Genomic DNA, 17930 nt, shown 5'->3' with positions numbered 1-17930 from the left:
TTCTGGAGCGTGAAGCAAGCAGGCACGAGAAAGGAGCTTGGCTGCGGGCGTCCATGTCTGGAACACCAGGGAACAGCACCGTCCGAGGGAACACGAGGCGGCCACGCCCCGGGCCAGTGCTCAGGTGCAGGAGGGTCTGCTGGGGCAGGTGTTTCCCCGCCGCCCAGTCTCCAGCTGCTCTGCCTCCAGAGCCTCACAGGTGGGTGCGCACAGCTGCCAGCCCGGTGCACACAGGTGTCCCGCGCAGGTGGGCTCCGGGCAGTTAGAAGAGTCAGTGAACTCTGCGTCTCCTCCTTTAAATTTCCGCGGACACGTGCCAGTAAATATGAAAGAAACGTGTGGCTGATTTTCTTTTGCTCTTATGGGGTCCGGGTGGGGATCTTTCGGGGAAAATTAAATGAATCCATTGCTACCCTGCCCGTCGCCTCTGAGACCCCCGAAGCGACAGCTGGAGCTGCCAGTTGTGGTGATCTCCGGGGCCTGATCATCTGAGCCCCGAGATTGCTGTCCCACCCACTTAGGGAAGGATGTGGCGGCGGCGGGTCCTTCCAGTGGCTCTGGCCCGGCTCCAGCCTCAGGAGGATGCGGAGCCCCCGGCGCAATTTGCGCTGGCGATGTCCTCGGGGCTCGGCCGGAACCGGGTAGCCTGTGCGCTCTGGAAGAAACTACAGGGCGGCTGGCGGGCCGGCCCTCTTGTCGCCCTCTCACGAGGGTGTCGCGCTGAGGAGCGCCCGGCTGGTCACCCCAAGGGCTCGCGGTGGCGGGTTGCGGCCGCTGCTCTGCAGCTCACTGCGCCTCGGGTGGGCAGGCACAGTTGTCCGGGTCACCTCCTCACACAGCGGCCCCGGGACGCCCCCTGTTCCTGTCCCTGTCCCCCGCCCCCTCCGAAGCCTCTCCAGCAGGAGCGTCGGGAGGTGGAGGAGGCGGCGCCGCAGGGACTGTCTCCTCCCCACCCTTCTCGTCTCCTCCCCGCGCCACCGGGAAGGACAAGGGGACTGGGCACAGGGACCCCGGCCAGTGAGCGCCTGTGTTCCGGGACCGCCCCTCCCGCGCGCTCTTTCGCTGCGAGCCCGGGCCGGTGTCGCCGCTCATGGTGCTGGTAGCAGCCATGAGCCAGGATGTGGATCCCAGCGGTCCGGAGCAACCCGACAGAGATGCCTGCGTTGTGCCCGGTGTTCAGGGGGCCCCCGCGCCCCAGAGCCAGCAAGGGATGCAGCCCCTGCCGCCACCGCCGCAGCCTCAGCCTCAAGCCAGCCTGCCCCAGATCATCCAAAAGTAAGAGAAAGAAGGGAGTGGGGCCGGGGGTGAGCCTGGAACACACCCCAGGGGCCCTCTTTTGTGGCTTCATTTTCATCCTTTGCTAAACTTCGCCCGCCCCGCTTGTGTTTGAAGTGTTGTTGGCCCTGTGGGCAGGGTCGGTGTCATTCTGGCTTATTGGTGACACTGGGTAGAACGCAGTCAGGTTATTCGTGGCGGGGAGCTGGGGGGGGCGCGCATAATTTTTGCCTTTTAGTATGTGCTCTCTTTTCTGAACGTTACTGGATCTTTTAAACTTCATAAGCTCGAAGTTGGGGAAAATGGCCCAGAGACTTTTTTTTTTCATCCTTCTGGTCCTTAGAGACCACTGGAATGTTTTATGACAACGAGGACGAGTCATAAGCGAGTGTGAGCGCCTAGTGAAGGGTGTGTGATAAGTTGCCACTGAGAACAAAGCTACCTTTAGTAGTCAACTAAAGACTCGGGGGCAAAGGGAGTTGAGGGCCTGTAAACAAGGCGCAGTTACAACATGGCCCTTTGCAAAGAGTTCTTCTCTGCCGCAGAAAAGATTTCCACTAGATATCATGGTGAACCCTGGGGTTCTTCTTTTCGTTGGTTTGGTAGGCTGGGGTGGTCGGGGGTCCCAGGAAGTCCCTTATGCCGTCTGGGGAAGTGCAAACGAAAGCCGCTGGTGTTTCTCTCCGCTCCTTCAAAGAGTTGTTTTGAAGTCCGAGGCCTAGATTGTTCGAAGGCTCATTGTTTTGTTTCAGACTTGGTGAGCCCTTGACAGAGTCCTGAAAAATAGTTTGCGTGCTTCCACAAGTCTGGATTGGAGCATGTAAACTCGGGAAAATCCACATGGGGAGCTGAAGGGTTTTTTGTTGGCTGTTCTGATATTTAGGGGGTTCGGTAAACTCACTATGATGCACTAAGAAAAAAAAAAAAGCAAACCTGGAAAAGGAAATGGAAGCAAAAAGTCAACCACGAATGGCTCCAAAAAGCGAGGTATGTAATAGAAACGAGTGAAATTTCAAATCTGCCATCAAAAACGGGAGGTGTCGCGTTTCGGGACAAAATGGTTCCTTATCTTTTGGCTGGTCGACTCCTAGAGTCCGATTTTACTTATAGAGTGTTTGGGCTTTAAACTTTGATATTTTACATGACTTTCAGCTACTTGGAATCTGCAACTTTTTAAAAGTGAAAACGTTTCCTAAGTTGCCCCTTTTCCCTCTCTTTGTAAAGCGGTCCAGCAAACACTAAAGAGAGTGACCTTTATGTAACTCCTCGGGTTTCACTTCCATCCCCAACGTAAATATGTCAACTGATAAAAACTGCTTAAATCTAGAGTCTGCTTACCAAAACATTCAGATCGATCAGTTATAAATTCGAAACTATTATCTTTCTCTGTGAACCAATGGTTTGTGTACGGAAATCAGCCTGCACATTAAATTTCTCAAAACTGCTTCTTTTTTTTTTTTAGTAATTACCCTGCATCCCCCCCCCCCCCAGTTTTAAGTAGAAGAAAACTAGAAACTTCTTATTCCCAGAAAAATAAAAATCGTCACAGATGTGGCTATTTGAAGTATTGCCAGGTGGGAAAAAAATGTCAATTTGTGGAAATGGATAATTTGAGATACGTGTTAGTTTCTTCGTGTAATTAATAATGTAAATTATACATTTATTATCCTGTTTGAAAAATTCCATCTCTGAAATATGTTATTTTACAAAGACATCCCTCAAATATGGCTCCTCTGCTTATAGGCCAGGATGGAACCGTGCAGAAGCACTCACGGACAGATCCGCGTTCAAGGACAATGGCTAAGGCCGGTGGATGTGCTGTGGGATTTGATGTTCATGTTCTTATATTTCAGAGCTTTTCTTTATAAGGAAGATTTGGGGTTTGCGTCTCCCTCTGTGCCACAGAAATTCCGCTGGAACCAGGCACAACACGGCAAAGTGCTTTGCGGGCCCATCTGTAATGCGCTGAAACCCGAGCGGGCTATTTTGAAACCACGTTTGCATAATTTAATCTGAGCGACCATTTTTTATGTGGTTATGAGGTACTGTTTTCATCAACAACTGTCTTTTCGAGAGGAGGTAGAGGTCGCCTGCCTTTGACCGCAAGTGAATTGTCTGGTCCCGGATTTGGAGGCATTTGTGAACTTAAAAAAAGTTTTAAAATTGAAACCCATATTAAATATTCCAAGTGAATCTTCAGTTTTGGAAGTTAGTTTGGTGAGGTCAGTAACTCATCCCTAAGTTTCATTCTCATTCAGAATGACGGAGATATCAATCTTTTGGTTGTGTAGCAGCTAGGGATTGTGGGAATCTTTTCACCTTTTAAGGCTGATTAGCAATGGTTCTCATTCTGAGCGAGGTCATTGACTTTGGTAAAGTCATTGGTGAAGGTGGAGACAGGTTTTCACCACATGCTTCACACTGGGTCATAGGGCTGTACTTAACCGATCAGACGGACGCTTGACGCCGTGATGAACAGCGGACTCAGTCGCGTGTGTGTTTTGTGGCAGCCTGTCTCGCTGCTTGGATGGTTGTATCTGCCGCTCATCTGTAGCTCCTTCTGTTCGGATCTGAGGTATGCGCTTGGTTTCCTTATCATTGTGTTCTTAATGTTAGTTACCAGCCACACCATGTGAGAGGCATCGGCCTGGTTACAATCACCTAACTAGGTTTTGTTTTAAATTGGAATTCTGCAAACTGGCCAAAGTGGGTTCCCCTTGTGTCACATAAGGCTCTTCCTGAGATCTTTGAAAAAACAGGAAATATAAAGACACCTTAAGAAAAGATGAGTTTAAAAAAATCAAAATGATTTGAAGATTTTTAAAAAAGAGAGAGGACTTATTCTTCAAGTTAGCAGAAGAAAACGTTGGTGTTTGTTGGTGAATGTCTTAGTTCCTCTATCCTCTCAACTATGGATGCTAGTTTCCAGAGTTTTCTTGTTTTAATTGTGTCCTTTAGCCTTGAATACGATATTTGACTTAAAAGACATTGTAAACATTGATAGACCGTAGGCATTTAAATTCTAGATTGTTTGTTTCTAAACTATCAGAATAAAGATACGGTTGCAGTGTGGATGTCAAAGGACAGAAAGAATTACAAGAACTACCTCAAAGTGTGAGGAAAAGAAACAACACACACACCTTTATGAAGCAAATCACAAAGATAATTTTCCTAAATTATCTGACTTGCTGCAGGGTTTTTTTTTTTTTTTTTTTTTTTTTAATTAATGTGAGTTGACAAGATACATATGTAATTTGAGTGTAGATGAACTGCTTTCTTCTTTCCAGATCACTTTCAGCAGCAAATAAACGATTGGTTTAGTCTTTGATAGCGGCCATGCCAGCACGGGCGTGCTGCTTAGAGACTGGAGACCAGCTTTGAGCTCTGCTTCAGTGTTTGCTTAGTTTTTGTCAGCCTGTTCTCTGTGCTTGAAGGCTAAGTACTTAGAAAATGTTACAAGTAGCCTCTCCAATTGCAGATAATCTAACAGAGGGCCTCCATTCCGAGGGCCCTCCGTTGTAATGGTTAGAGGTATGTAGCATGTAGGCAGATTCTAATCTTCTATGAGATCCATCTACATGATGGGCACCTAATGGTTCTATCAGCAATTAGGGAGGAGGAACTAAGACTTTGCCAAAGAGGGACATCACCTCACAGACACTTTTGGTTCTTTTCTGGAAAGCAGATGGAGTTTCGAACATCTGTGTCAGTCCCTAACACCATGTTGAGCCCATTTTCCAGGGGAATAGGAATACATTTGTAGGAGGAATTTTGGAAATTTTAAACACCGTCTTAGACTACACGAAAGACAAGTATTTGGCAGGGAAAACATCTGCAAGGATTAAGTCTGCCCGAGCAGGGGAGAGAGAGAAAAGACTCTGTTAAAGCTCTGAAGTATCTGCTTCTCCAGAAAGCCCCTGAAAGCCATTTTATTATTATTTTTTTTTCTAAATGAAATTTTACTCGAAAGCTCCCCTTTCCCCCGTGTTTCTGGATAATGAGGATAGCGGTGCAGTTTTGAGTTTTTCTCAAATTTCCTGAGAGATCAGTATTATGAAATGTAGAACATTGTTCCCTTTAGTCACAGTGAATGACTGTACACACGGCACACACTGGTGGCTTGAGTGTCTGTGCTGGGGAAGGGAGAAAACTCGCTCTGGCCCTTTAATTCTCTCCCCTGCTTCATTTGTGGTCACCTCAGAAGCTTATGAAACTTACAATTAAACAGGGGCATCTGTCAACTGGACGTGAACTCTGGCTGGCTGAGATCGGTTTGCCTGTCAACATAGTCTGGGGTTGGGGGTTCTTAACCAACATGGCACACATGACCCCCATTAGCCAGTTTCCCCTCTCTCCTCTGGTTTATTTTTCTTGCTGCTGTAAGGTACTTGATGGCAGTTTAAGCTGATTTCTCCCCTGCCCACGTGGCCAATCAGCCGTCAAGCAAACAATGCAATTGAAATACACAGCTTTGATAAATGTGCAGAGGAAATGCTGGGAACCCACGGGTGTCACAGAGAGATAGAAATTAAAGCAGGCTACAGAAAGATAGAAATTAAAGCAGGCTAAAGATATCAGAAACCTGAACCTGTAGTGTAGAGACCCCAAAGAACAATTTCCTACCCTTGTTTGGGTGGCCTAATTGATTTTATTTTGTATATCTTAGCCTAACGTTTCTATGGATCCATTTCGGGTGCCGGAAATATTGGGAGTGTTGAGAAGTTTTGCCAAGAGTAAAATGATCTATATAATGCAGGATTAGAGAAAACACGATAGTTATCAGTCAGCCGGAAACAGCAAGCACCCCTTCCTTGCCTAGTTAAGAACAGGGGTGATCCTGGTATTCTGTTTGCTGCTTCATGTGGCCTGTTCCCACCTGTCACAGGCAGGAACTTCGTGATTCTAATTAGGAAGCACATTTTTGAATCTGCAATGTACACCGGATTTCCAGCCTCACTGGTGAAGGCTCGGTGGGTGGTCATGGTTTGCATCTCACGACTGGGCAGCTAGGCAAAGTTTCAGTCTTTGAGGAGTCTTAGGGACCGCTATCATCCTGGCATTTGAGGAGGTGGTTGAAGACACGGGCTCCTCTGCCCACGTTTTCTTCCTGTGTTTTAGATACATTGCAGATACTCAATACATAAAGCCTTCCTTAGGTTCCATGGCTACTGCCGGGTTTTACAAGAGAGGTCCCCTGATGCTTTACAAGGCAATCTTTTCATCTTGCTGACAGCGGACCTGAAGGGGTGAAGAACGAATTGATACACACTGTGCTTTATGGTTAGAAAGGGGGCCGTGGAACGGCTTGCATGAGGATGTCGTGTTAATAACTCGAAGCTCAGTTTGCAGAATAAATCTTACCGTGTGTTTAAAAGCAGACGCTGGGGGCCGTGCATGTGCCTGGGGGGAGGGTCACCGCTCGATCACACAGCTTTCACGCCATTTTCTTCTCCTTTAATGTGGGGGTTTGCTTCCAGGATGTTCCGGGGCCATATGCCTCTGTCTTTTCTTTGCACCCACTTTCTCTCCATCACACGTCGCCTATTGGCTCTCAGTTGCGTCTTTCCGATATGGCCAACTGAGAAAACTCTACTCTAGGTTGCTTAGACGGCTCACATACTTCTCAATTTTGTAAATTCTCTGCAGAATCTTCCCTAAAGATGTTTCTGAATTTTACTAGCTCAACCTTTAAAAACGAACAAGGTATTATGAAGCTTAGACACACCCCATATTCACTATGCTGGCCTCAAACTTACTATATAGCCAAGGCTGGCCTTGAACTCATGGCCCTCCCACCTCTTTCCTGAGTGCTGAGATTCTAAGTATGTACCACCGTACCCCAGCTCATTAGACTGACCTTTAAGCCTGACTTCCAGAGTTAGGAATAGTAAATGATTGTGTGCATTCATGCTCTCTCTCTCTCTCTCTCTCTCTCTCTCTCTCTCTCTCTCTCTCTGTGTGTGTGTGTGTGTGTGTGTGTGTGTGTGTGTGTGTGTGTGTGTGCAAGCCCAAGCATACTTATGCACTTGTTTATTTTTCTTTAAATCTTTTTTTGTTTAATTTTAGTTTACTACTAAGCAGATCAACTTAGGATCAACCTGACACTGTCAAGTGTAAAATGAGCATCTTTGCTCAAATTAATAATTGGGTTTCTGACAAAGAGCGTCAGAGAGAGGGGGAAAAACCCCACCAGCCTGGGAGTAGGTGACCTGGACAAGCTAATTAACCTTCCTAATCTGGCCTTGGGGATTGGAAATGATGGATTGTTCCATCCTAGAACCAGATTTAGCAAGAACTACTGCTGGGTGAGATTCATGCAGAGAATGTTCCTACCTTAGCTGCATATCTAATAAGAGAGTATGTTTTCTTTGCTTAACGTTTAGCTGTGGGCACAGAAAAGCCGTGGAGAGAGACACTTCCTTAGCATTTGCAAAAATACTTGCACCAGTGCAGTAAGTTAAAGTCAGAGGTGTGCCGATGGTAGCGGAAAGGAGGAAGTTTAAGGCTATGTTATTTAATCTTTAAAATGCAGAGGTTATAAATATATTATTTTAGCTTGCTGATGACTTAAAAGTATTGAGTTTTGCGGGGAGGGAATCCCATTCTCAACTTAAGAGCCTGGTCCCACAGTTCTCGCTTTGGACTGGAGGTGTTTCACTCCGGCAGGTGGGAATGAGTTTGGTGCCTGTTTGGCCGTCAGAAATGTAAACGGAAGAGAAGAGAGTGTGGCCAGGCCCCAGTGGGGATGAGCCGTCAACTGTAGAGACAGAGGCAGCACTAGACCTGCTGGAAACGATTTTCTGTCTTGTTGAAATTATGGCTATTCTGAAATGGGTCCTCAGGTTTCCATGTGGCCTCAGCAATCCACAGACCAGCGAAATGGGTCCAAAGCCTCAGAAAGAACGTGGGTGCATCAGCCATGGGTGTGTCATCTACTAACTAACAGAGGACAGAGCTCTGTAAACTTTGATGTTTGAAAAGATGTGTGTGTGTGTGTGTGTGTGTGTGTGTGTGTGTGTGTGTGAGAGAGAGAGAGAGAGAGAGAGAGAGAGAGAGAGAGAGAGAGCTATGTGGCATGTAGAGTGTGTGTGTTATATGCTTGGAAGCCTACACGTATTAAGCCCTGGGGTCAATGTTAGGTTTTTTCTTCAATCTCTCATTTTTTGAGCCAAAATCTCTCCCTGAACCAGGAGCCGGTGGTGTCAGCTAGACTAGCTCTCTCCAAGTGCTGCGGTTACAGATGTGCGCCTCTGCCTTTGTGTTGTATAGGAGCTGGTAATTCGAACTCAGGTCCTCCTGCTTCGGCAGCAAGCCCTTTGCCTGCTCGGCCATCACCACAGCCTTAGCCTTTCCTGAATAGGGCATTGATACCTGTGCATGCAGGTACACGCCCTTAATTCCAGAACCTGGGGCGGGGCGGGGGCGGGACCAGGGGTGGGGCGGGGGCGGGGCAGGGCCTGGGGGCGGGACCGGGGGGTGGGGGGGCAGGGGCAGGGGCAGGGGCAGGGGCAGGGGCAGGGGCAGGGGCAGGGGCAGGGGCAGGGGCAGGTGGATCTCTTCAAGTTTGAAACCAGTTTGGTCTATGTAGTGAGTGCTAGGACCTCCAGGGCTATGTATAGAGACTCTGTCAAAACAACCAAACCAGCACAGAACAAAATCAAATCAAAACAAAAACGAAAAGGAGGTTTGAGTTGTATGTAATCTATGAGCACGCACAGGCTGAACAAAAACATTTACTCTAGTATTGCTGAGAAGAGAAAAAAATTAGAAAAGTGTCTAAGTATTTTTTCGTTTGGAAACACAAATTATGTTTTATATAAATGTCAGTTATGAATAAATATAATGTATAAACAACATTAGATTGATATTATCTTGCATTTATTAACACAAAGTGAGTTCCGTATATTATTAACAAGAGGAGTATGGGGGTACATGCCTGTAATCCCAGCACTTAGGAGGCAGAGGCAGGAGGATCTCTTGAGTTTGAGGCCAGCCTGGTCTACCCTGTCTCAAAAGCATGCATATCAGTAATGACAAGCCTGTGCACAGTAAATATGTCAGCAGTGACTCTGGCTCTGCTGCAGTTGGGGAATACCTTGTAATGCTGTCCCTTTAAAGAGAGCACCAGGAAGTTAAGTGAATCATGGAGGGCCAAACAGTGAGACAGTGGTCACAGCCGGCTGGAGTCCCTACCTCTGTTTTCATCTGGGACATGTTTTTGTTAGTGTGAAAAGGAAAAGAGAAATGGAGGCCATTTTCAATTTTATCTTTATTTGATGACGTGGCTGCTCACCCCCTCCCACAGGACAGAAGAGAAGAGCACCCCTCGTGTTATGATGTGCTCAGATTTAGCATGTACGGCAAGAGATGGGGTCTCTGCAGGACATCCCCTGCTTGTCTTCCTGCCAAGCAGAAGCCAGATCTTGCATTTTTCTCATCGACTTACATCAAATTACTTTATTCCAGGTTCTGAATAGTGAAACCTAGATACCTGAATCCCTTTCAAACTGAGGAGCACCCTCCAGGATAGGCTGTAAGGACGGACCCTTCACTCTTTAGTTAATACTTGTGATTAAAGGAAGCACACACGCCTCACGTCTTTCCTGGGGATGAGAAGAATGCTTCTTATAGTCTCAGCCACAATTCATTTTAACAAAGACGTGAATTTGAGTGTGTTATAGTGTATTTAGCTTTAGGAGGGAATGACATGTGTATTTTTGCATTCTCTTGTGTGTTTATCTTATATCTTCCATCCCTTCCAAAGTATTGAAATTACTTGTATAATCATATTAGCAAATCTATGAAAATTAGTCTCATAAAAATAAAAAAATACTACTCTGTGTGTGTGTGGTGTGTGTGTATATATTTGTGATGTGTGTGGTGTGTGTGTGTGATGTATGAAGGTGTATGTGGTGTGTGTGGTGTGTGGTATGTGGTGTGTGTGTATATATGTGTGGTGTGTGTGTGTGTGTATATTTGTGGTGTGTGTGTGGTGTATGCAGGTGTATGTGGTGTGTGTGGTATGTGGTATGTGTGTGGTATGTGGTGTGTATGTATATATGTGTGGTGTATATGTGTGTGTGTGTATGTGTGCATGTGGTGTGTGTAGTATGTGGTATGTGTGTATATATGTGTGGTGTGTGTATGTGTGTGTATATTTGTGTGGTGTGTATGTATGTGTGTGTATGTGTGCATGTAGTGTGTGTAGTATGTGGTATGTGTGTGGGGTGCTGCAGATTGAACTCAGGCCTGGTACAAGTTCGGTTGATGTTCTAGTGAACTACATCCCCAGGCTCAGTAAGTGACTCTTGTAGTGATCTTAGGACCCCCTCCTACCCCTATCAGGTTCACAAATGCATTTGCTTATGTTATCTGCAAAGTACACACACTTTTTCCTGTTCTTTTTTTTTTTTTTAAGATTTATTTATTATATATAAGTACACTGTAGCTGTCTTCAGACACACCAGAAGAGGGCATCAGATCCCATTACAGATGGTTGTGAGCCACCATGTGCTTGCTGGGAATTGAACTTAGGACCTCTGGAAGATCAGTTAAGTGTTCTTAACCACTGAGCCATCTCTCCAGCCCAGTTTTTCTTGTTCTTGACCAAGAATTTTTCAGGTCATGGAATAGACCATGACCTGAATATCATTCTGGTTTTACAGACAGAGACAAGGTAGGCAGTTGGCAAATATGCCCTATAAGTGACTTGTACCCACTACTTTTGATTCCGTGGTTGTCATAGTGACCACCAGGGACTTTTCCTCTAGACTGACAAGTTAATGTAAGATGATTCTGTGATCAATATGCTGTTTCTGACACATTTTTAATGGTTTTATTATTTTAAAAATATTTATTATTCTCTCTATCCATCCTCTCTGTGTGTGTGTGTCTGTCTGTCTGTCCGTCTGTCTGTCTGTCTGTCTAAATGTACAGGTTTCTTTGGAAGCCAGAAGACAGTGCTGAATCTCCTATGGCTGAAGTCGTGGGTGGTTTTGAGCAGAAAATATGTGTCCAGGAGCCAGTGTGGGTTCTGCCAGGGCAGGATGGTGCTCTAGAAACTGGGTTTATGTTCTAATTTGACTAAACTTAAAGAAGTTCTGTTGGTGAAATATGTGGGATTAGGTAAGTAAGTATTCCTTTTAGAACAGATGAATTTGGAAATCAGAGAACCTTGAAGATGTGATTTCAGAGGAGCAGAACCTTGTTATGTGTTATATGTTATGTGTTACCTTGAGCCTTTGCATGGTCTAGACTTCAAATCATAGGACGTACTTCCTACAGGAAGCTCTGATTTTATTTTATTTTGACGTTGATTGATTGATTTTTGTGTGTCTACACATGCATGTGGAGATCAGAGGTTAGCTTGCAGGAACTGATTTTTCTCTCCCATCACATGGGTTCTGGGACTCAAACGTGGGTTGGCAGGCTTGGCTGCCACCTTGGGTGTCTTTGGCGCCTTTCCCTGCTGAGCCGGCTCACCAGCCAGCCTGAACTGCTCTGCAATATGAATCCAAGGCGACTGTGAAGCCTGTCTGGTGCCCATGGAGGCAATTAATGTAATTTTCATTAGGTCTTGAACTGTGTGTTTAGGTATCTTCCTGCAGATCCTGCTCGACGTGGAAACCTTCTTGGTTTCTCTTCGTCCTTTCCCCCTTTGCTTTCACTCCTTTCTCTCTTCTCTTATTTGAATATGGCTCTCACTTTCAGGCCTGTGGCAATCCTCCTGCCTCACGCTTATCTCTCTCCTGTAAATAACTATATAAAGGTGACTTTAAACTGGCTGATGACTTGCCCTGCCCCTGGCTGAGTCAGGTGCTGGCTGTGGCTGCTGCTCTGTGCTTTTCAGATTTAAGTTACAGTCTATTTTTGCCTGTTCTGGTTTGGAATGTGTATTTTCATATACAAAACAGGCTGAGGACACCGGGGTGTGGTGTGTGTGGGGGAGGGGTAATGAAAAGAGGAGGGAATGGGCCTGCCCTGTGTGCACTGTCTTCCAGATTCAGCTTTGTCACCACTGACCCTGAGCCTCACTGTTCCCCTCTGTAAAAAGGGAACAGCAACAATTAAGCAAGCAGACAAACCTCCACAGGGCACTTCTGCAAGCCAATCCTTTCTCAAAGTGCTTGACATGTGTTAGGTCCAACTATAGTACTGGGAAGTAGGTGCTGTTGGTCTCCCCATTTGACAGATAAGAAAACTGAGTCAGAGCTTTATAAGGAATACTCAGAAGAAAGCTAAGAAAGTAATATTTAGGCAATAGTTGCTAGAGTGTGGCTCAGAATAATCTTACACAAGTTCAAGTGACTCTATCTTCGCTAGAAAAATATATCTATCTTCAAAATAATTATAGAGAAGCTATTGCTTATAAAATTACTAAAAAAATATGGCTGAACTTATTTCCAAGTAGGTCAAATTTTATCGGAGACAGTCATTAAGATTAAAACTTTTTTCTACTTTTTTTCTTTCTTTTTCTTTTCTTTTCTTTCTTTTTTTTTTTTTTTTTTTTTTGGTTTAAAGTGAAATCTATTTCTCAGTCTAAATGCCATGAGCAAATCCAGTGTTGGCATCAGACACACTGCTTTGCTCCACTTGTTATGCATGTCAGGCAAGACCTGAATTTGGTGCCGTGGAGAGTATATAAACACTCATAATCCTCTCAGCATGTGCTAAAATAATAGCAGATATGATGATAATGTCCTGCCAAGTTCTACCAGGGACCACTTTCGACCAATTCAGAAAACCAGGATTCAGCAGGGATCAAAGTGCCTCGCCTCCTATTAATAGCCAAAAGAATTCCTGACTTGAGACCTGGCACATGGCTTCGGGTGCCTCCCTGCCAGAGAAGTCTCCCCACCAGTCTGCCGACACTGTCACAGGTGCTCCTCTGCCCTGAGAGCCACAGGAAGTTAAGACAGACTGCATGGAAGGAAAGTCAGGAAAGGACTGCCCGCTTTGACTTGCAAACCGGCTTAAGGAGGGGCCTCCTCTGTGCACCTCGGGCACTATTTTAAAAAGGGCATGATTCAGAGGCAAGGACAACTTGTAAAACTTTAAAAGTTACCCCTCAGGTATGATCAAGCTGGACCTAAGACATTCATCGGCACCTGCCAAACCTGATTTTTGTAATTTATCCTTCCCTCTTCCTTTGATTTCGCCTAACCCTTGAAACCACTAATACAAATTTTATTGTAGATTAGTTGGTGTTTTCCTAGAATTTTCTGGCTGTAGATTCGGAGCGTGTTCTTTGACGGAGACGGCTCTTGTATCCCTTATAACTATTTCCTTGGGAATAATTCCTTTGTGCCTGTCTTCTGTTTCTATCTCAAAGCATATGCTTCATGAAGAAAATAAGAATTTTCTTTAGATCTAGACGCTGCACATCCATGATCTGGAGGCCGTGGTGAGGGCCTTGTTGGCTGTCTTGCTTCATGGGAGAGAAGTGGGAAGGAGATCAGCTGCATGCGGCCCCGTAGGAAGCTGTCTCACATCACACCTTGATCTTGATGGAGTTGCTGGGGTCCCAGAAGAACTAAGCTAACTCCTCTGTGATGTGTCCCCAGTGACCTAAGTGCCTCCCACTAAGTCCCTTCTCTTAAAGGACCCACCACAAAACTGCCACGCTGTCATTGATGATCAAGCTTTTAGCACATGACACTGGAGGGCAAACTACACCCAAATCGCAGTCACAACATTTACCCTTTAACTATTTTGAAGTGGCATCAAGAGCATTCATGGTGTCCTGTGACTGAGCATTTGTATCACTGCTAAGGGACACTTGGCATCCATTAGAGCCCAGACACACCCAACAGAGCCTGAAGGGTTCCTATGGCCGAGGTCAGCGATGGATGCCACATCACACGGTCAGAAAGTGGAACGCTCAGAGTTAAGCAATTGGTTCTCACTCTCTGAGCCAACTCCTGAAAATCTCTATTCTATTTTTTCCTTCTGTGGATTTGTGATTTTGTATGTTTAATGTAAATTGAGCTATTTTTGTCTGATTTCCTGTGTCACCCAGTGATTTCAAGATTCTCTCTACTGTTTGTATATCATGCATGCATTAGTATTAGCATTCCATTGAATGGGTAGATACGTGCTTGCTGTTCATTCTTTGAGGGACAGTAGGGTTGTTTTTGTTTCCTTTAACTGTTGTGATGCTGCTGCTATGTACATTCATGTACAAAGTTCTTTTCTTTTGTGTGTGTGTGGGGGGGGGATATATATATATATATATATATTTGTGGTATGTATATGTGTGTGTGGTGTGTGTGTGTGGTATATATATGTGTGTGTGGTGTGTGTGTGTGGTATAGTGTGTGGTATATATATATGTATGTGTGTGTATGTATGCATGTGCAGGTATGAATAAAGGCTAGAGGTTGTTCATCTTAGTTATTAAGACAAGATGTCCTACTGGGACTCATGGACTCATCAGCTAGGCTGGATGACCAGAAAGCCCTAGGAGTTTTCCTGTGGCTGCCTCCATAGTGTGGGAATTACAGAGACGTTGCTATCTCCAGACTTTTATGTGGTTGCTACAAATCTAAACAAGTCCTCATATTTGGATGGTATGGTGGTTTGAATGAGGATAGTACACGGTTAGTGGAACTGTTTGGGAAGGGTGAGGAGGTGTGGCCTTGTTGGAGTGACTGTGTTACTGAGGAGCAGGCTTTGAGGTTTCAGGAGTACAATCCAAGCCCAGTGGTTCTCCCTGCCTGCTGCCCACAGACCGGGAAGAAAAGCTCTTAGCTGTTGCTCCAGCGCCATGCCTGTCTGCTTCCCAGCACGGTAACGATAGACTCATGCTCTAAAACTGTAAATAAGCCCCACATTTAATACTTTCTTTAAGAGTTGCCATGGTCAGGACCTGGAGAGATGGCTCAGCAGTTAAGAACACTGACTGCTCTTCCACAGGTCCTGAGTTCAATTCCCAGCAACCACATGGTGGCTCACAACCACCTGTAATGAGATCCGATGCCCTCTCCTGGTGTGTCTGAAGACAGCTACAGGGTACTCACATACATTAAATAAATAAACCTTAAAAAAACAAAGAGTTGCCATGGTCATGGTGTTTCGTCAAAGCAGTCAAGCTATGATCTGAGACACGTGGCGAGCACGTCACCTGCAGAGCAGTGTTTCCCTGTGAGCACATTTCCAGTGAGGCGTCCGTTCTTCTGACGATGCATCATGGAGTGGAATTAAAGGGACACATGCTCACTCTGTTTAATTTATGGAGGACCCTCCTAAATGCTGCCCGGTTTTAACTCCCACCAATGTGTTCATCCTCTTTCTCTATTACTGTTTGTACGGCTGTTCCAGTCTGTATAACCGGCATTTCTTTGTAGTTTTTTTCTTTTAAAGATTTATTTACTTATTATGTATAAGCACACTGTAGCTGTCTTCAGACACACCAGTAGAGGGCACCAGATCTTATCGCAGATGGTTGTGAGCCACCATGTGGTTGCTGGGAATTGAACTCAGGACCTCTGGAAGAGTAGTCAGTGTTCCTAACCACTGAGCCATCTCTCCAGCCCACTTTGTAGTTTTGAATATGTACTTGACTGATGACTAATGATGTTGAACTTCCTGTCATGTGGTCGTTGGCCAGTCACGTCTTTATAGGGAAGTTTTTATCCAACTCCATCATTCATTTTTCAGTAGAATTGTTTATATTTTTGCTGTAGAATTATAAGTGTACTTTCTAAATTCTGGATACCACACTCTTCTCCAGTATGTGATTTGATTTTATAAGTAGTTTCCTCATATGCTTTGGGTTTTCTTTTAGTGTAATGATTTTGAAGTTCACCTGTGTGGCCAGTATGAAAAAATCTGAGCCTTTTCAGTGACTCCAGAGCACACTTGCTCTGCCAAAGGACCTGAGTTTTATTTCCAGCATCCCTGTCAGGCAGCCTGCAACTGCCCATGACTCTAGCTGCAGGGGATCTGGTGTCATCTGCTGGTTTCTGTGGGAACTACTCTCCTGTGCACATAACCCACATAGACACACACACACACACACACAGACACACACACACACACAAAACTTTAAAAGTCAGGTCTTTTAAGTGTTGTTTGGTTGACAGTACAATCATCTGCCCATAGACCCTGTAGGCTCTCTCCAGTTTGCAGCTGTTCAAATAAGGCTGGTTAAGAACATCCCATTGGTTGGCTTCACCTGGACATGGCAGAGACTCTGTTGTAAGGAAGTATCAAGTCCAGTGATAATTTACCCCATCAGAAGGATGGAAGAATGATCACTTTTTAGATGAAGCTTCTTTGAGCTCTTTTCGGCCATCTTCGAATAGAGCACAGTGATGGGCCTTTCTGGGCACTCAGAGCACACTTGATTTTCCATCTCAGTCTTTGGGATCAGAATCTTCCATATGTATATATATATATACGCTTTTGCATGACACTGTTATCATGGAAGATGGAGTTCAAGGTGACTGAGACTGCAAAGCCACAGGAATTCAAGCTGGAAGGGACCATGGAAATCATTTAACTATTGTTACGGAAAAGAAAGTCAGGGGCCAGTCAGATGTCTCAGTGGATCAGGGCACTTGCTGCCAAGCTGACAGAATCCACAGGACAGAATGAGAGCTGACACATAAAAGCCATGCCACATCTGTTTCTTTATCTATCTATCTATCTATCTATCTATCTATCTATCTATCTATCTCTCTCTCTCTCTCTCTATCTATCTCTCTATCTCTCTATCTATCTATCATCTATCTATCTATCTATCATCTATCTATCATCTATCTATCTATCTATCTATCTATCTATCTATCTATCTATCTACTTATCATCTATCTATCATCTATCTACCTATCTATCTATCTATCTATCTATCTATCATCTATCTATCATCTATCTATCTATCTATCTATCTATCTATCTACCTATCATCTATCTATCTATCATCTATCTACCTATCTATCTATCATCTATCTATCATCTATCTATCTATCTATCTATCTATCTATATCTGTAGCCTGAGAAAGAAGACTGGATTGTCCAAAAGTTACCATCACCAAAGACCTCACATAGATCAGGGATAAGGTCTATGCTGTGAGAATAGAAGTAGAGCTTGAAGTCTTCCAGTCCCACAAGCTCTGCTGGGGCTGAGCCAGCACTGTCCACTTGTGGTGTGGTATTCGGAGGGAGCTCTGCTTCCTCCTGGGTTATCCCTCTTAGTCCTCTGACAGCCCTGTGAAGTAGGTAGGGATTAAGTAAGGAGTAGCAGCTTGGGGTCCTCTGCTGTGACTGGAATGTCCAGGCATAGAGCCAGGCCTCCAGAATGTTCCTACTTGAGTGATTCCTCCTCCCTTTCCTTTTGAACCCACTGCCCTTTCTGTGCCCACTGCCATCCTCTTATTTCAGGACTCCCAGCTTCTTTTGTTGACCAGATCTGAGGGCCAAGACACTTGCAAATGTATTTGCATTTACACACACATACACACTCACACTCACACTCACACATACATACATATACACTCATACATACACACAATATACACTCACACACACACGTACATATATACACATACATACATACAATATACACTCACATACATCCATACATACACAGCAGACATACATACACACACACATATGCACTCACACACACACACACACACACACACACACACACA

General features: G+C 45.0%; 1 protein-coding gene across 1 annotated transcript in view; it reads left to right on the top strand.

Annotated features, from left to right (window-relative positions):
- Positions 1 to 1090: 1090 nt before the first annotated feature.
- RBM20 (RNA binding motif protein 20) overlaps positions 1091 to 17930 on the top strand; it is a gene marked incomplete at its 5' end in the record, with an annotated part of 177780 nt that continues 160940 nt past the window's right edge. The window contains one exon of the mRNA XM_080912073.1: positions 1091 to 1275. Within this exon, the coding sequence (XP_080768199.1) occupies positions 1091 to 1275 (185 nt within the window). The remainder of the gene's footprint in view (positions 1276 to 17930) is intronic.

Source organism: Micromys minutus (genome assembly GCF_963924665.1).
Source record: "Micromys minutus genome assembly, chromosome: 2".
NCBI classification, from domain to species: Eukaryota; Metazoa; Chordata; class Mammalia; order Rodentia; family Muridae; genus Micromys; species Micromys minutus.
This window is presented reverse-complemented; position numbering and strand designations above follow the sequence as displayed.